This window comes from Quercus suber, unplaced genomic scaffold (genome assembly GCF_002906115.3).
Source record: "Quercus suber isolate HL8 unplaced genomic scaffold, Cork oak 2.0 scaffold_248, whole genome shotgun sequence".
NCBI lineage: Eukaryota > Viridiplantae > Streptophyta > Magnoliopsida > Fagales > Fagaceae > Quercus > Quercus suber.
The window spans coordinates 536,887-557,655 of NW_027069704.1; the positions used below are offsets into that span (position 1 = coordinate 536,887).

Below are 20,769 nucleotides of genomic sequence, written 5' to 3' on the forward strand. Positions count from 1 at the left end.
TTTTTTTTTTTTTTTTTTTTTTTTTTTTTTTTTTTTTTTTTTTTTTTTTTTTTTTTTTTTTTTTTTTTTTTTTTTTTTTTTTTTTTTTTTTTCTTTTACCTTTGCTATGTAATTTTTGTCCATGACGTCCTTTGAGGAATTTTCGCCATGCCCATGGTCTTTTCCCTTAACTTTTTCCTAGATCGCCCTTTTGGGTTTTCAATCTAGTAGGGTTCTTTTACCTTAATTTTTGTCTAGGTCGTCTTTTCGAATTTTCAACCTGGCAAGCTTTTTTTTTTTTTTTTTTTTTTTTTTTTTTTTTTTTTTAATGTGGTATTTCCGGAGCCTATCCATGTTAATGGGGTGAAGTATCTCTTCCCCATCCAAATCTATGATTATTGTAGCACCCCCAAATATGATCTTCTTATGATAAAAGCCCAGACCACCTAGGCATCATTTTTCCTCTTGAATCAAAAGTCTCATCTCTAAGCACCTTTAGGACCAAGTCCCCTTCTTTAAGGTTTCTTGGTTTCGCTTTCTTGTTGAATGCTCTAACAATCATTTTTTGGTATCCTTATTCATGGTATTGTGCCCTAGCTCTATTCTTATCTATCAAAGCCAATTGTTCATATCTCGCCTTAGCCTAATCCTTTTCTAGGACCTTAGTCTCTACCAATACCCTCAAAGGTTGTATCTCCACCTCAATAGGAAGCACTGCCTCACTACCACAAACCAAAGAGTAAGGTGTTGCCCTAGTCAATGCTTAGATAGAAGTTCTATAACCTCATAGGGCAAACAAAAGTTTCTTGGCCCAATTTTTGTATGTCACTACCATCTTGGCTATGATATTCTTCACATTCTTATTGGTTGCTTCTATAGCCCCATTAGTTTACGGTAGATATGGTGAAGACTTGTGGTGCTCAATGCCATATTCTTCCATGACCCTTCGGACTTTGCCTTCAAAATGAGAACCATTATCTGAAATGATCTCTTGGGGCACCCTAAACCAACATTGATGTTGTTTTCTAAGAACTAAGCCACATGCTTAGCCTTCAACATGGAGTAAGAGGCTACTTTCACCCACTTAGTGAAGTAGTCAATTGCCACTAAAATGTACTCATGCTTGTTAGAAACCTTAGGAGCTATTATGCCAATCACATCTATGCCCCAAACCGAGAATGGCCATGGAGAGATCATGCTGTACAACTCACTAGGTGGAACATAATTCAAGTTGGCGTACGTTTGCCAATCATGGCAGCTCTTCATATAGTCCATGCAATCAATCTCCTTTGTATTCCAGTAGTACCCTACCTGTAGGATTTTCTTGGCTAACATTCTTCCATTCGTATGAGAGCCACAAATTTCTTGATGAACTTCTTTCATTACCCTCTTGACTTCTTCAAACTTCAAGCAACGAAGGTGTACACCCCATAGGACCTTCTATAAAGTCATCCTCTATATAGGATGTATTGAGTTGCCATCGTCCTAGTGAAACGATGTTATCTCATCGGCACCATCCAGATATGCCCTTAGTTCCAAGAAAAATCATGATGTCCTAGTACCACAGAATTTCCTCTTCCTCTATGGCCATTGAACGGTTTTAAACCCCTTAGAACAACCAGATTGGTTAGCCTAGATTAATTAGCCAAGTTGTTACTTAGTCAAATTATGCAATACTAGGTTAAAGCAATCAAATAATCATATCAAAATAATAAAGCAGCGGAATAATAAAAGACACAATGATATGATCACCCAGGAAACCACACGGTAAAAACCTAGGGAGATTTGACCCACCGATCCTCAAGGCAAACCTGAATCCACTATGAAAGAATCGAAGTTCATACAGAAGGACTACAAGCTCCCCGCTTGACTTCCTAATGCTACCCACCAGTAGAACTTACTGACACGACCACGTGCAAGCTCCGAATCCACGAACTCCTTCTTTCTTGAATTCTTCAATCAGCTACAAGCACCCATACTTGATATTCTTTAAGCTTCAATGGTAGCAACCAAGTTGATCATCAAGATGTTGATACTATCTCTAACTTGAAAACCCTAAGCTTTGTGTAAAGGAAAGCTCCTCTAGATCTCACAAGAGATTTACACAAAACAGCAATGTATGAGCAACATACAACTGGAGCAACTCTGAAAACGTGGCTAGGGTTTTGCCTTATATACCTAGGGCAAAAACATAAAACCCTAAACATTTAATGAGTTAGGGCTGAGTTGGAAATTCTGCAAAAAACGCAATCTGGTCGATTTTCGATCGATCGAATCTATTCTTCGATCGATCGAGTCAGACCGAAGTGCCCCAATGCATCTACAGTCTCTCGATTCCAACTTTACACTAATTAAACAACTTTGAGCACACTATAACAAGACTAAACATATCGTTTTGATCATGGTTTGCCAATATTACAAATTAGAGTTCTAAATACATAAATTCCTAAACCTTTAGAACCTAACAAACTCCCCATTTGGCAATCTGTGACAAAAATCTAATTAAAAGCTCAAAGTTTTATAAGTAAAAAGCCCTTTACAAAGATAATGCTCATAAACTCAAATCTAACCCTAACTACTATCCATCGGTTGCAAGTGTAGGTAGCAGCTTAGTTGAATCAACCTGTATATTCCTAAAATACTCAACAAACGCATAAACGCATGTGTGACAGAAAGAGTAAAACAACAGGTATAACATTCTTGTAAGATTCACACCACACAAAATAAAGACATATATGAATGAACAACTCATAAATATAAATCAATAAGCAGTGAATCACAAAGCAACAAGAATCAATGAATATAACATGTATATCAATCAATGTTACTCCCCCTAACATGAATATCCCCAAAAATGATATACAAAGTGAAGCACCTAGATACAATCTAAAAACTCCACAAGCTCCTCACAAACAAAAAGTAACAAAAATCTCCCCCTAACTACAAAAACTCCTCTACAAGACAAAACTCCACTCCCCCTTTTTGTGAGAATGCCAAAGGGCAATCACAAGTCGCCATCAAAAGGAGGTGGTGAGGGTGAATGAAGACACGCAAAGTCGGCTCGGAGAGCATGAATCTTATCTAGTAAGTCCACCAAAATCTGACCATGAGCCGCCTGAACGGTCATGACAGTCTCCAGAGTACGACGAACATCAAAGTCGGCCGAAGGAGGTGGAGGAACATCAGCAGCAGCAACATCATCACCAACTGGATCAGGAACATCCTCACCAACAAGACCTGTAGAAGAAGAAAGAGGAGGTGCGCTACTAGACGGCTCAGACCTAGGGTGTTTAGAACCAGCTCGAAGATGAGCGGCCCTCTGTCTAAGAAAAGACGCACCTATGGGAGCTATCACATGAACGGGCTCAGAGGAAGGGAAGCCACTAAGATCAAGATAAAGCAAAATCCTATTAATGAAAATAGATGTACAAGAGCATGAGTAGTAGATGAACTCTATAAACATCGTTCAAAGAACGAAGAAAGAGATGGGGAAACTAATAGGAGCATCAGTAACCAGGGCGTACAAAAACACACACCTCTCAAGAGGAATGGTGTGAACATGAGAAATGGGCCAGATGAATGACAAGCTATCCTAAAGAACAGATAGTGCAACCCTTCAGCAGAAGTGATCCTAGGATCAGAACCCCACTGGACAGTAGTCCCAGTGATGTAAGACAAAACGTGCTCAACTCGGGAGACTCGTCATACGGATAGACAGGATTCTGGACCAATGGTACCCCTAGAGCAGCAGCCACTACCTGAGGAGTAATGGTGTACTCTACGCCTCGTATCCAACTCTTTACAAAAGTGTTGGAATCATAGATGCGGATAGAGATGTTCGAAAAGAACTCTCTAATCAAGGCAGAAGGTGGAGGAGGATCAGAAACATCCACCAAGGGTAACCAGCCCCGACGCTCAAAGTTTGCCCTAATGCAGGATCAAGTTCATCCAACAGAACAGAACGCTCAGCCCAAATCTTTCGCCTAAGGTTTAGCTTCTCAAAAATCTCTTGTTTTTCTCACTCGGAAACTTCTCACAGTCAAAGGAAGGAGGGGATGGAGAAGAGGAGAGAATAGTCCTACGGCTCTAGTCTTCCTAGGCATGATGCTAAGGAAAGGACAGACACAAAGAGAAAACAAAAGAATACAAGAAAACAAAACCAAGGGCAGACTGCAAGTTAGCACAAAAAACAATAGAATGAAAATCTATATGATGCATGAACAAATACAATGCCATGATGCATGTACTAATGCAGTAAGCAATTAAGTTCAATTGAGATTAAATTGACAAAATTGGCTTGAGGGAATTTCTATCAAAACCCCAAAAATTGAAAACCACTTGTTGAAATTTTTTAAACAAATTGATGAATTGAGCATTACAAAACACAGCACATAGATTATAATGCTTAATTACATCAACACAACAAGCCAATTTCATCAAATTCTACCCAATTAACAAAAGCCCCAATCGGATCAAGAACAAACCCTAGATTTTTCAATTTTTCACCAAACTCAAAATTGATCAAATTAACAAAGCAAGGATCATGTTTATGATGTGTCCCCACAAACCCAATGATCAATTGCACAGAATAGGGCTTGAATCAACAGAGAATCCCAAGTAGTGGGCTTCTCCCATCCGTACTCAACGGAATTCCAAACTCTCTCATCAATGGATTTCAGGAATGCTTTCATCCTTACTTTCCAATAAGCATAGTTATTCCCATCAAAGTGAGGAGGAACAACAAGAGAGTGTCCATGCTCCATGACAACAGGGGTCAAGGATCAGCTCAGAGATCAAAAAATCTCAAACAAAAAGCTACGGGCTCTGATACCACTTCAACGGTTTTAGACCCCTTAGAACAACCAGATTGGTTAGCCTAGATTAATTAGCCAAGTTGTTACTTAGTCAAATTATAATACTAGGTTAAAGCAATCAAATAATCATATCAAAATAATAAAGCAGCGGAATAATAAAAGACACAATGATATGATCACCCAGGAAACCACACGGTAAAAACCTAGGGAGGATTTGACCCACCGATCCTCAAGGCAAACCTGAATCTACTATGAAAGAATTGAAGTTCATACAGAAGGACTACAAGCTCCCCGCTTGACTTCCTAATGCTACCCACGAGTAGAACTTACTGACACGACCACGTGCAAGCTCCGAATCCACGAACTCCTTCTTTCTTGAATTCTTCAATCAGCTACAAGCACTCACGCTTGATATTCTTTAAGCTTCAATGGTAGCAACCAAGTTGATCATCAAGATGTTGATACTATCTCTAACTTGAAAACCCTAAGCTTTGTGTAAAGGAAAGCTCCTCTAGATCTCATAAGAGATTTACACAAAACAGCAATGTATGAGCAACAATACAACTAGAGCAACTCTGAAAACGTGGCTAGGGTTTTGCCTTATATACCTAGGGCAAAAACATAAAACCCTAAACGTTTAATGAGTTAGGGCTGAGTTGAAAATTCTGCAGAAAACGCAATCTGGTCGACTTTCGATCGATCGAATCTATTCTTCGATCGATCAAGCTAGACCGAAATGCCCCAATGCATCTACAGTCTCTCGATTCCAACTTTACACTAATTAAACAACTTTGAGCACACTATAACAAGACTAAACATATTGTTTTGATCATGGTTTGCCAATATTACAAATTAGAGTTCTAAATACATAAATTCCTAAACCTTTAGAACCTAACAGCCATTATTGAAGCTTCAGACTTCCTTTTGTGCACTTCTTCATAAATTTGTTCGATCTCTAAGGGTCGTGTCCATACTCCCTCGAGTATTTCAACCATGGAGGCTAAAGTAGCTAAGGCATTTGCAAATTGATTCTGAGCTCTAGGGATGATTGTGTACTCAATCTTGTCAAAGGTCTTGGTCAAGTCCTCTAGGTTTTGTTGATAGGGCTTTAAGTGTTCTTCCTTCATTTTCCACAGCCTTTTCACTTGGGTTATAACCAAAGTTGAGTCCCCAAAGACTTCGGCTGAAGGGCTTCCATTCCAGCGATGCAAGCTTCATATTTAGCCATGTTGTTAGCTGCTTCAAAGTTCAATTTGATTGCCAAAGGTATGTGAGATCCCTCGGGAGTGATCAAGAGTATCCCTATCCCATTTTCACATTGGTTTATGGCTCCATCAAAGTACATTTTCCATACCCCTAATTCAACATCCAAAATGTCTTCATTCGAAAAATCCTCCTTACCATCCTCCCCTTCTGATAGGCCAAAAACGTATTGACCCCTTGTGATGGATTAATTGATTAATTACCCAAGTTTATTAATTAATCAAATTAACATGCAAAGTGCGTAGTAGCACAAACAAATCACCAATAACTAAATTATGCAGTGGAAAATAAATTGACATGGTAATTTGTTTATGAATGGGAAAAATTTACACAACAAAAACCCCACCGGGTGATTTTAAGGTCACCACTCCCGAAATTCCACTATTATTACAATAAGCGGTTACAAGTAAAGGAATCTTAGTACCTTATACCAACCTACAGTTGAAATCTTACCCCAATATCCAATTGGACTTGTTATGTAGTGACAATTTCTCCTTTTGATGCACGGCTCCCAAGTACGTGACTAACCAATTGCGCGGATCTCAGTACATGACTTCAATCACCAACTAGAAAAGATGGTTGACTGCAAAGTTCTTCAGTTCATCCACACAATGAAGATCAAGAAGATGCTTGGTTACAAAACCCTATGGTGTACAAACACAGCAACTTCTTCAGAAGAGATGAACTAGGGCAAAACTCTGTCTTCGGTCACAATTTGCTTAAGCAAAGTTTTCTCAATGCTTGTGCAACTTATGTACTCTCTGACGGCCCTTAAAATAATCCTTTTATATGTCTAGGTTTAGGAGAAAAAAAGGCCTAAAGACACATTCACAAATCCCAAGAAAATCAAATCAGAATTCTGAAATTCTTAAACCTCGACAGATAAGAGCTATCAAAAAGCTGTCGAGTAGGTGTCGAGCACACGGGGCTGAAACAGCTTTCTTAAGCTCGATAGATGCAACTGTCGAGTTTTAATGAATTTGCACTATTCAGCTTGTTTCTTGGACAAACTTGAATTACTTTAACACTTTATCTTGAAACCTTATTTCTTGACGTATTAAGAACTCCTAGATCTACCCAATTACAAGTAAAGTGCGTTTTGTTAAAGGATTAGCCAATTACATAAAAGAATGACATGTGTTCTTAACAAGTGAAACACATATGTCCTAACACCCTCTATGGGATTCTCGGCACAAAAATCTGACACGACGCTTCCCTTGATAGTTTTCCTAGTCACATACTTCAAATCGAATTCTACCAATAAGACTAACCACCTAAAAATCTTCCACTCAATGGGTTTCTCAAAAAGGTACTTCAATGGGTCCATTCTTGCCACCCTACGATATGCCTCAATTTCTGTATAGCCTAAACAAGTGTGAAGCATGACTTTTCTATGGGAGTGTATCTAGTCTCGTAATCATGGAATCTCATGCTTAGTAATATATTACCCTCTCATTCTTCTCATTATCTTCTTGTGCAAACATACTTCCAATTGCATCCCCTATGATGGAAAGGTATACGAGTAAGGGTTTTCCATGTTGTGGAGGCACTAGGATAGGTAAGTGGAGGAGATATTCCTTGACAAGTTCAAAAGCTTTTTGGCACTCATCATTCCATGTGTGTGGTTCATTCTTCCTTAAGAGTTTAAAGATGGGCTCACAAGTGGAGGTGAGCTTGGTAATGAATTGACTAATGTATTGTAGTTAACCCAAGAAACCCTTTGTTAGGACATATATGTTTTCACTTGTTAAGAACATATGTCGCTTATTTATGTAAATTGGCTAAATCCTTTGACAAAACGCACTCTACTTGTAATTGGGTAGTTCTAGGTGTTTTTAAGACTTCAAGAAACAAAGTTTCAAGGTCAAGTGTTGAAGTCATCAAGTCTGTCCAAGAAAAACAAGCTGAAGTGCAAATTCATTAAAGCTCGACAACTGCTTGATAGCTATCTCGACACCTGCTATCTGTCGAGATTTATAAAATCAGATTTTCTGATCTGATTTCCTTGGGATCCGTGAATATGCTTTTGGGCCTTCTTTTCTTCTAACCCTAAACATATAAAAGGATTATTTTAAGAGCCGTCAAATTATACACAAGTTGAAAAAGCATTGAGCAATCTCTATTCAAGCAAATTGTGATCAAAGATGAAGTTCTTGACCTAGTTCATCTTCTCTAAAGAAGTTGCTGTGTATTTGCACCAAAGGGTTTTGTGACCAAGCATCTTCCTGATCTTCATCGTGTAGGATGAACTGAAGAACTTTGCAGCCAACTTTTCCTCCTTAGTTGGTGTTTTGAAGTTACGTACTGGGATCCGCGCATTGGTTAGTTACGTACTTGGGAGCCGTGCATCAAAAGGGAAATTGTCACTACAGATCAAGTTCAATTGGGTATTGGGGTAAGGATTCAATTGTAGGTTGGTAAGGTACTTGGGATTCCTTTACTTGCAACCGCTTGATTTGATAATAATGGAGTTTCGAGAGTGGTGACCTAAAAATTACCCGGTGGAGTTTTTGCCACAAGGTTTTTTCCTATTCATAAACAAATCACCGTGTCATTTAATTTCTGCTACATATTTAGTTATTAGGTGATTTGTTTGTGCTTCCACGCAATTGCATGATAAATTGATTAATTAATAACTTGGCTAACTAATTAATTGGTTTAATCACAAGGGGTCATTCAGTTTGTGGCCTATCAAGTGGTATCAGAGCAGCACACTCTGATTAGGTTTAATCTTTGCTGTATTGATCCATTGACCCCCCGTTGTCATGGCTATAACCGGCTTGAAGAGATCCTTGTTTTCAAATACATCTTGTTTTTCTAATCACTATTTGTTTGAGTGTCTCAGAAAATACAAGTCTAAAAGTTATTTGAATTCTTTTATAATAACTTCAAGAAACAAAGTTTCAAGGTCAAGTGTTGAAGTCATCAAGTCTGTCCAAGAAAAACAAGCTGAAGTGCAAATTCATTAAAGCTCGACAACTGCTTGATAGCTATCTCGACACCTGCTATCTGTCGAGATTTATAAAATCAGATTTTCTGATCTGATTTCCTTGGGATCCGTGAATATGCTTTTGGGCCTTCTTTTCTTCTAACCCTAAACATATAAAAGGATTATTTTAAGAGCCGTCAAATTATACACAAGTTGAAAAAGCATTGAGCAATCTCTATTCAAGCAAATTGTGATCAAAGATGAAGTTCTTGACCTAGTTCATCTTCTCTAAAGAAGTTGCTGTGTATTTGCACCAAAGGGTTTTGTGACCAAGCATCTTCCTGATCTTCATCGTGTAGGATGAACTGAAGAACTTTGCAGCCAACTTTTCCTCCTTAGTTGGTGTTTTGAAGTTACGTACTAGGATCCGCGCATTGGTTAGTTACGTACTTGGGAGCCGTGCATCAAAAGGGAAATTGTCACTACAGATCAAGTTCAATTGGGTATTGGGGTAAGGATTCAATTGTAGGTTGGTAAGGTACTTGGGATTCCTTTACTTGCAACCGCTTGATTTGATAATAATGGAGTTTCGAGAGTGGTGACCTAAAAATTACCCGGTGGAGTTTTTGCCACAAGGTTTTTTCCTATTCATAAACAAATCACCGTGTCATTTAATTTCTGCTACATATTTAGTTATTAGGTGATTTGTTTGTGCTTCCACGCAATTGCATGATAAATTGATTAATTAATAACTTGGCTAACTAATTAATTGGTTTAATCACAAGGGGTCATTCAGTTTGTGGCCTATCAAGTGGTATCAGAGCAGCACACTCTGATTAGGTTTAATCTTTGCTGTATTGATCCATTGACCCCCCGTTGTCATGGCTATAACCGGCTTGAAGAGATCCTTGTTTTCAAATACATCTTGTTTTTCTAATCACTATTTGTTTGAGTGTCTCAGAAAATACAAGTCTAAAAGTTATTTGAATTCTTTTATAATGAGTATTGAAAAGGATCTCAGTTTAGCTAAGAAGAAACTAGATTGTCTCAGAATGAAAATGTGCAAAGGAGTTCGTCTGAGAAGAGTAAAAGTTAAAGGCTTAGCTCATCAAAGGCAGTTGAGTGAAAGAACCATTCCCTCTGATTTGTCATCTAAGCATGAAATGTGTTTCATGATGAAGTCTGCATTCAAAGTAATGGATACATGTCTATGGTATCTTGACAGTGATTGCTCAAGACACATGACTGGAGACCGATCTCTCTTTAAGATCTTTGAGCCTAAGAAAGGTGGTAATGTGACTTTTGGTGATGGAAGCAAGTCACAGATAAAAGGGAAAGGAATTATATCTCTACCAGGACTGCTAGAAATTGCAAATGTTCTTTATGTAGAAGGTCTAAGGGTGAACCTATTAAGCATAAGTCAGATATGTGATCAAGAAGACTTCATGGTGCTATTCTCAAAGGGAAAGTGTCTTGTCATGGATAAGTCTGGAAAAAAGCTCATTAGTGGGGTTCGCACTCTGGATAACTACTATGGATTGCTTCCTGATGCCGATATAGTGTGCAATAACATTCGTTTGCCTAATGAAGATCTATGGCATCAACGAATGGGACATGCTAGTTATAAGCATCTATCCATTGTATCTAAGCATGAATCAGTCTTGGGGATACCGAAACTTAGTAGAATGAGCAATATGGTGTGTGAACCATGTCAGCTTGGGAAACAGACGAAAGCTAAGCATCTGGGCACTCAGACATCAGCTACCTCCAGACCATTAGGGCTTTTACATTTAAATCTTATGGGTCCAACCAGAACCGAGTCTCTTAGTGGTAAGAGATACATCATGGTTGTGGTAGATGACTTCACTAGATACACTTGGGTCATCTTACTCCGATCCAAGTCTAATGCTCCTAAGCACATTAAGGCTTTGTGCACAAGACAGCAGAATGAAAAGAGCTTAAAGATTGATCGAATTCAAAGTGACCATGGTAAAGAATTCGAGAACTCATACACGGAGTCTTTCTGCATAAGATCAGGTATATCTCAAGAATTCTCTACTCCTATTACGCCTCAGCAAAATGGTGTGGTAGAAAGAAAGAATAGGGTTATTCAAGAGATGGCCAGAGCCATGTTGCATAACAAAGATGTGGCTCAAAACTTATGGGGAGAAGCTGTAAACACTGCATGTCATACAGTTAATATGGTGTTCTTCAGACCCAGTACCAAAAAGACTCCCTATGAGTTATGGAAAGGAAGAAAGCCAAATGTGAAGTATTTCAGGATATTTGGAAGTACTTGCTTCATTCTTAAGGATAGAGAGAATGTGGGAAAGTTTGACTCTCGAAGCGATGAAGGCATATTTCTAGGATACTCGTCTACAAGCAAGGCTCATCAGGTATACAACAAGAGAACTTTGAAGGTAATGGAAACAGTAAATATCGTCATTGATGAGTCTTCAGATTCCAGTTCTGAGAAAGGCATTGAGGAACTCTATAAAGAAATTCTTCCTCCTGAGCCCAGGGAAGTTCAAGATATTGTTGAACCAGAACCTGTGTTCCCAAGTACTCCTAGTATTGTGGAAGACTCTGTAGATGCTCCTACTTCACTAGATTCTGAGTCTCATGAAGAAAAAGGACCCTTCTCTAGAATCAAATTAAATCATCCTCCTGAAGTTATTGTGGGAAACATGAATGAACTCACATTAAATAAACGTATAGTTGATAAATGTGTTGCTAACTTTTTGTTTTATTCTTGCTATTTTTCACAGGTTGAAACCAAGAAATTTGAGGAAGCATTACAAGATGAAAGTTGGGTTGAAGCAATGCATGATGAACTACTTTAGTTTCAGAGGAATGATGTTTGGACCCTAGTACCTAGACCAGAAGGTGAGCACATCATCGGTACAAAATAGATATTCCGCAACAAGACTGATGAAGAAAGCAATGTGATTCGCAACAAGGCTCGACTTGTGGCTCAAGGACACTCACAATTGGAAGAAGTAGACTATGATGAAACATTTGCTCCAGTTGCCCAAATGGAGTCAATTAGAATTCTGCTTGCCCTAGCATGTCAGCTGAATTTCAAACTCTATCAGATGGATGTAAAGACTGCCTTCTTAAATAGGTTACTCAAAGAGGATGTCTATGTGGCTCAACCAAAAGGATTCATTGATCTACACTTTCTGGATCATGTGATGTACCTTAGAAAGGCACTTTATAGGTTGAAAGAAGCTCTTAGAGCCTGGTATGATAGACTCACATAATATCTAGTGTTACATGGGTTCACAAGAGAAAAGGCTGATCAAACTCTCTTCATCAAAAAGGAAGATGGTGAGTTGATGGTTGCTCAAGTCTATGTTGATGATATCATCGTTGGGTCGACTAAGGATGAACTTACTCATGGCTTCTCAAACTCATGCAAGCCGAGTTCGTGATGAGTATGATTGGAGACTTGACTCACTTCCTAGGATTGCAGATTTGCCAACAAGATTCAGGTATATTCCTTTCTCAATCTAAATATGCTAAAAATCTTGTGAAAAAGTTTGGTTTGGAATCTGCTAGTTCTGTTAGAACCCCTATGAGCCCAAATGTTAAACTTACTGTAGATTTGTTAGGTAAGAGTGTTGACCCCTCTCTTTATAGAAGCATGATAGGTAGTCTTCTTTACCTTACTGCTAGTAGACCTGACATTAGTTACAGTGTTGGAGTGTGTGTTAGATATCAGGCTAATCCCAAAGAATCCCATATGACTGCTTTAAAAAGAATTATAAAGTATGTCAAAACCATTGCTGAGTTCGGTGTGTGGTATAGCAAGGACACTAATGGTGTCTTAGCTGGGTACTCTGATGCTGATTGGGCTGGTAATGCTGATGATAGAAAGAGTACTTCGGGGGGTTGTTTTTATGTGGGAAACAATCTTGTCTCTTGGATGAACAAAAAGCAGAACTTCATCTCTTTATCCACTGCAGAAGCTGAATACATCATTGCCGGTAGCTGTTGCACCCAACTCCTCTGGATGCAAAAACTCCTTCATGATTATGGTATTTGTCAAGAGCATCTCACTATTTACTGTGACAATACTAGTGCCATAAATATCTCTAAGAACCCGGTTTAGCATTCTCGAAGATGGTACTCTCACTCTTAAGTTTACCCACACTGATGATCAGAAGGCTGACTTGTTCACCAAACCTCTTGACAGCAAACGTTTTGAATTCCTTCGTCAAAACATTGGTGTCATCTCCATGGATTGATCTCCTTCTCTTGTCCCTCTTCCTCATGCATTTGCATCTAGTTTTATACTTTGCTTTGTTTAACATGTTTTTGTGTGTTTACTTTCAGTTTTGTTTATTTTGTTTTTAATATAAAAATAAAAAAAATTTGAAAAATCAAAAAAATACAAAAATAGTGTGTGTTTTGTGTATTTTGGTACTTGTGTAACTTGGATGTCCATTGAAACAAAGTTTTCTAAACTTTGTATCTCTTGTAGCTTAGATGAGCATCTCTATGCACAACTAAGCAAGTGAGCTTTATGGCTCTTGTTTGTGATGAGTAAGATTAAGTTATCTCTTAAAGCTTAACACTTATATTACTCTTTTTGACGGATAGGACTAGAAAATCCTAAGAGAAATGCAAAAATAACCATCTCACCACTGTTGCCCGCCAATCATAATATGACACCTGTATGCTTCGGCATAGCAAAAGTGTAGTGTCAAAGACACCCGTATGCTTCGGCATAGCAAAAGTGCAGTGTCAAATGTTTAACATCATGAGTATTTCTTTTCTCTCTTTATATGCCAATGCATGATATGGTTAAAAGAAAATATGCAAAGAAAATAAAAGGCAAAAAGATTAAAAATGCTTTAAATATGGTTGCAAGCGTGTATTCTAGGAGATGTGGGAGTTATAGGATGTACCTTGAAGGTGATAGTCCCCATCAAACAGTTATGATTGTGTGTGAGTTAAAGTTATTTTCTCATATCTCAGATCGTCATAACATGTATACACATATGCAATTTTGCGATGTTTTTCACACACAACACGCAATATTCTTTGCTACTATTGATACATGTGCAAGTACAATGTGATTTGGCCATCACAGGTTTTACATGTGCTAATGTATGCTCACTAAACTATCTTAACTTATTTTTGAAAAATAAAATTGGTTAAACTTGTTTAGTGTGTGTGTGTATGTGTGTTTTTGAGGATCCATGTGCTTAATTCTTTGTTGAGAGATGATTTTGAGAGCTTTATATGTTGATTGGATCAATGGTTGAGGTGTATGTTGGATTGCATTCATGGCTGTGTTTTTCACTTCTCGAAGAGTTGCTTTTAACTGCTGGCTCGACACCTCCTCGATACCTCCTCAATACCTGGTTATCTATCGAGCTTCTCAAGCCTTTTCTTATCACAATCTCGACACCTGTCTCGACACCTGATGGATCGATCGAGAAAGTCCATGTCTCCTCGATACCTCCTCGATACCTGGCCGATCGATCGAGCTTCTGTTCTTTGAAACTGGTTCTTATACCTCGAGACCTTTCGATACCTTCAACTGTCGACGACCATTTCCTTGATACCTTACTCGACAGCATCCTCGATACCTCTCGACACCTCAGCTGTCGAGATTTACTGAGGTGTCTATTTAAGCTCAGTCGCGATTTTTCTATCATTTCGCTCAATCTTTCTCGATCTGTCGAAGGCGATTCCTCTCCCAAACACCCTTTTCTCACTCAAATCTTCAAACCCACTTGATTTTCGGTCTTCCCTTGGTTTCAGTCACTTGGTAAGATCTTATTTCCCTTCCTTTCTCATGCATTTCATGTTTTGAAACTTAGGTTCTGGGATTTTTGGAAAGTTTTGGGGTTTTTCAAAATTAATGAGTTTTTCTTGAAATTTTGGGTTAGGTTTTCACTTAAATGTTTTCAAAATGTCATACATTGCATTTCATGTGCATTAGAATGATATTTACATGCATTTAAATGTGTGCTCTATGTTAGTGTCTATGGCACCCAAATGTAAATCCACTCCGACTCGGAACCCTCTGCATTCTAGAGCTTCCTCTTCCTCTGATTCTACTCCTCTTAACCTTTGGTTCCATGATGGAGATGCCCACAAGACATTTTCGGAGAACTTTTCTCGACGAGGTGTTCATTCGAAACGCCAAGTCATTTTGGTGGACTTCGCCGACACTGACCTTCCCTCTGTCATTCACAGTAGGGGATGGGAGTCATTGTGTGACGTCCCGGTCACTTGTTCTCTCGTGTTGATTCAGGAGTTTTACTCTAACATGCACGGGATAGATCATTCAATACCTCTCTTTTTCACTCGCGTTCGAGGTACACGCATCTCTATCACACCGCAGTTAGTTGCGGATGTGCTTAGGGTTCCTAGGATAGATTTTCCTGACTATCCTTCCTGTGAGCGTCTGAGGAATGTGTCCAAAGATGAGCTCATTTATGCTTTTTGTCAGCGCCTAGCTAATTGGGGTGAGCATCAGTACACATCATGTAGGTCTTTTGCTAAAGGTCCTAGATTTCTTAACATAGTGATGACTTTTGTACTCCATCCACTCTTTCACTACAACTCCATCACAAAACCTCGTGCTTGATTTTTGTTATCCCTTTTAGAGCATCTTACTATAGATTTTCCTTCTCACTTTATTCTTTATATCATAGATGTTCATCTTGATTCGGCGTCCCGTGATAAGCTCATCTTTCCTTCCACTATCACAAGGATTTTATGCCATTTTTCTATTTCCTTTCCTGTGTCCGACTACTTCACACACATATGTGCCATAGATGCTGCTACCGTAAAATATAGTAAGGCTCAGTTTAGGTTGCGACAGATGGATTCCACTCCTCTCTCCCATTCAGCTCCATCTAGATCTGCTCCACCTACATCTGCTCCTTCTTCCTCTACGGACGATGTATCTCTTGGAGACATCATGGCGCAGCTGCAGTGCATGGATGCTCATCTCAATACACTCTCCTCTGAGTTGTATCAGGTGAATGTTCGTGTTGGTCATATTGCACGACAGCAGGCGACCATGGGTGGTTTTGCTCCAGAGGCTACTCCTTCACCACCTTCTCCAGTGGCTTCAGACTCTGAGGATGATGATGATGGAGATGCTAGCTCTACTGATGAGATTTCTACATGACACTCTACCCTTTGTCACTCGTGACAAAAAAAGGGAGTGGTTTTGGGTTATGAGAGTAGTCATCTTAGGGGGAGAGTTAGTATAGGACATTTTTTGATAGGGGGAGTATTGATATTTTTGAGGATTTTTGAAGGATGTAGTGAGGTTTTGATGTATCTTTTCTTTTCTATTCTTTATAGATACATTGATCTTGTATATGAGGTCTTTTGACCAGTTTTACATACATTGTACTTATGTTCTCTCTATATGTGGATGTATGTTTCTTTCACATCTCTCTCCATGTGTTGTTTCTTCTTTATCTTTATACACATGTTCTTTATACTTGTATGCAATCTATTATTTCTGTTTCACACAAGATGCCTTGATGAGTTTTGTTTAAAGTGTTTTAGAAATACAGGTTGTCAAAATCTACTTGCCATAAACTCTCTTCTTGTAAAGTTTTTCAAGAGTTTGTGTTAGGATAGATTTTATTCTATTCAACAAGTGAATATGAGTTGAGTAATTTATGACTTCTCCCATATGTTCATTTATTTGTTGTGGTTTTGTCATAGATTGCCAAAGGGGGAGATTGTTAGGACATATGTGTTTTCACTTGTTAAGAACATATGTCGCTTATTTATGTAAATTGGCTAAATCCTTTGACAAAATGCACTCTACTTGTAATTGGGTAGTTCTAAGTGTTTTTAATATTTCAAGAAACAAGGTTTCAAGGTCAAGTGTTGAAGTCATCAAGTCTGTCCAAGAAAAAGCAAGATGAAGTGCAAATTCATTAAAGCTCGACACCTACTTGATAGCTACCTCGACACCTGCTATCTGTCGAGATTTATAAAATCAGATTTTCTGATCTAATTTCCTTGGGATCCGTGAATATGCTTTTGGGCCTTCTTTTCTTCTAACCCTAAACATATAAAGGATTGTTTTAAGAGTCGTCAAATTGTACACAAGTTGAAAAAGCATTGAGCAATCTCTGTTCAAGCAAATTATGATCAAAGACGAAGTTCTTGACCTAGTTCATCTTCTCTGAAGAAGTTGCTGTGTATTTGCACCAAAGGGTTTTATGACCAAGCATCTTCCTGATCTTCATCGTGTAGAATGAACTGAAGAACTTTGCAGCCAACCTCTCCTTCTTAGTTGGTGTTTTGAAGTCGCATACTGGGATCCGCACATTAGTTAGTCACGTACTTGGGAGTCGTGCATCAAAAGGGAAATTGTCACTACAGATTAAGTCCAATTGGGTATTGGGGTAAGGGTTCAACTGTAGGTTGGTAAGGTACTTAGGATTCCTTTACTTGTAACCGCTTGATTTGATAATAGTGGAGTTTCGGGAGTGGTGACTTGAAAATCACTCGGTGGGGTTTTTGCCGAGACGTTTTTCCCCATTCGTAAACAAATCACCGTGTCATTTAATTTCTGCTGCATATTTAGTTATTTGATGATTTGTTTGTGCTTCCACGCAATTGCATGATAAATTGATTAATTAATAACTTGGCTAACTAATTAATTGGTTTAATCACAAGGGGTCATTCAATTTGTAGCCTATCACCCTTGATCGCTTTCTTATTTTTAGGTGGAGACATCTCCAATATGGCTTTGATCTTGGATGGGTTAACTTCTATCCCTCTAGCACTCACTAGGAACCCTAATAACTTTCTAGTGGTTACTCCAAAGGTGCACTTTTGTGGGTCCAATCTCAGTATGTATTCTCTAATCCTCTCGAAGAACTTCCTCAAGTTTGTGGTGTGGTTCTCGTTATCCTTGGATTTCACTGTCATATCATCAACATACACCTCTACCTTATTATGCATCATATCATGTAGCAAGGTTGTAGCCATCCTTTGGTAGGTTACCCTAGCATTCTTGAGGTCAAACGACATTATCGTGTAATAATAGATTCCCCATTTAGTTGTGAAAGTGGTTTTGATCGTATCTTTAGGAGCCATCTTGATTTGGTTTGTTAGGACATATGTGGTTCACTTGTTAAGAACATATGTCATTTTTTTTTATATAATTGGCTAATCCTTTGACAAAATACACTAAACTTGTCAATTACAAGTTCTAGATGTTTTTAATACTTCAAGAAATAAGGTTTCAAGATCAAGTGTTAAAGTCATCAAGTCTGTCCAAGAAACAAGCTGAAAAAGTGCAGATTCATTAAAGCTCGACACCTTCTCAATAGCTGCTCAACAGCTTCTATCTGTCAAGATTTATAAAATCAGATTTTTCTGAACTGATTTCTTAGGATCCGTGGATATGCTTTTGGGCCTTCTTTTCTTCTAACCCTAGGCATATAAAAGGATTGTTTTAAAGGCCGTCAAAGTGTTCACAAGTTGCACAAGCATTAAGCAAACTTTGTTCAAGCAAATTGTGATCGAAGACAAAGTTTTACCCTAATTCATCTCTTCGGAAGAAGTTGCTGTGTATGTGTACCTTTGGGTTTTGTGACCAAGTATCTTTTTTATCTTCATCGTAGATGAACTAAAGAACTTTGCAGCCAACAACTCTTTCTAGTTGGTGATTGAAGTCGCGTACTAGGATCTGCACAATTGGTTAGTCACGTACTTAGAAGCCGTGCATCAAAAGGGAGAACTATCACTACAAAACAAGTCTATTTGGGTATTGGGGTAAGGGTTCAACTGTAGGTTTGTAAGGTACTTGGGATTCCTTTACTTGTAACCACTTGTTGTGATAATAGTGGAGTTTCAGGAGTGGTGACCTGAAAATCACCTGGTGGGGTTTTTGTCGTCAGGTTTTTCCCCATTCGTAAACAAGTCACCGTGTCATTTATTTTCCGCTGCATAATTAGTTTATTGGTGATTTGTTTGTGCTACCACGCGTTTGCATGTTAAATTGATTAATTAATAACTTGGCTAATTAATTAATTGGTTTAATTACAAGGGGTCAATATGTTTGTGGCCTATCAAGTAGTATCAAAACAGGCACACTCTAATTAGGATTAATCTTTGCTGTGTTGATCAATTGACCCCTGTTTATCATAGATAGAGGACAGTCATTAATCATACCTCCTTTATTTAATCGCACTAATTATGCATACTGGAAAGTACGCATGAGAGCTTTCTTGCAGTCCTTAGATGAGAAGGTGTGGCAAGTTGTAGAGATTGGCTAGACCAAGCCAAGAGAAGCATCGGTCGATTGGGATGAAGCAAAGATCAAGGCAGCAAACTTCAATAGCAAAGCATTAAATGCCTTACTCAGTGCTGTCATCAATGAGGAGTTTAAGAAGATATCCTCCACAGAAACTGCAAATGAAGCATGGACCTTCCTCTAGACAACCTATGAGGGCACAAAGGCTGTCAAGGATTCAAAGCTTCAAAGGCTCACTAAAAGCTTTGAAGAAATAAAGATGAAGGAGGATGAGTCAATCAATGAGTTCTATGCCAAGCTCAAGGACATAGTGAACTCAGCCTTCAATTTTAGGGAAACCATTCCTGAACCCAAGATTGTAAGGAAAGTGCTTAGATCCCTACCCAAGAGATTCCATGCAAAGATTTCGGTAATAGAGGAATTAAAGGATATTGACAAGATTCCTTTAACTGAACTAGTTGGAAACTTGGAGACCTACGAGCTAAGATTATCTAGAATTGGCAAGTCGGGTAAAGGCAAAAGCATGGCCTTGAAGGCAAAGAGCAGTGGCACAGATGAGTCTTCTAATGATGAAGATTCTAAGATGAAGTCCTACATTACAAGGCAGTTCAAGAAGTTTATGAAGAATGCCAATGGGAGGAACTTCGATAAGGACCGCAGACAATCCAGTTCTTTTCAGTCTAAGGGGCAAGACAAAGGGAAAAAGGATGCTAAGGATGGCGGTCAGTACACTATTCCTGCAAGACCAAAGTGTTTTAGATGTCATGGATTCAGTCACATGAAGCATGAATGCCCCACATATCTCAAGAGCATTAGAAAGAGTAAGGCACTTGCTACAACCTTAAGTGACACTGAGCCTGAAGATGATTCCGACAATGAGGATGACGGAATTTTGAATGCCTTCACTGCCACAGTCAATCCTATTGAAGGGATTGTTGAAGAAGTGGACGAAGAAGAAGAATTTGTGTAATCTAAATTTGAGAAGATGGATGATCAAGATGATATCCATACAACCTATGAAAAGCTTTACAAGCTCTCTGAGAAGCATGAGAAATTGTATAGGCTGGCCACTAAGAAGCTCAGTGATGTGGAACTTGATCGTGAGGAGCTTTTCACAGAGTTTGATGAAGCTAATCAAACGATTGGTGCACTGAGATTTGAGAACAATTTCTTGGCTGAGAAGACCAAGAAGCTTGAAGCAGAGTTGTTTCAAGTCAAAGCTCAATTAGAGAGAACTTCAAGTGCAAAACTTGATGAGATGCTCAACATTCAGAAATCTACTTTGGATCAAACAGGTTTAGGGTATGGTCTTTCTTCCTCTCATATTGCCTCTACTAGTGCTACTGTTTTTGTTTCTCCTGCTAATAACACTAAAATTGAGAACACTAATGATAAAACTGAATTAGCTAGTAAGAACTTAGACAAGGGTAAATCTATCTTAGCAGCACCCCTTAAACAAGATAAGAAAGATGCTAGAAACCCTAGGGCTAAGAAGGCTAACTCTCAAAAGCCTAAACAGAAGAAGC

General features: G+C 38.6%; 1 protein-coding gene across 1 annotated transcript; it reads left to right on the forward strand.

Annotated features, from left to right (window-relative positions):
• The first annotated feature begins 12,418 nt into the window (after positions 1–12,418).
• LOC136070637 (secreted RxLR effector protein 161-like) lies at positions 12,419–13,099 on the forward strand. The gene has a single exon (XM_065780828.1). It carries the CDS (start codon positions 12,419–12,421, stop codon positions 13,097–13,099), a length of 681 nt encoding a protein of 226 aa, XP_065636900.1.
• The last annotated feature ends 7,670 nt before the right edge of the window (positions 13,100–20,769 follow it).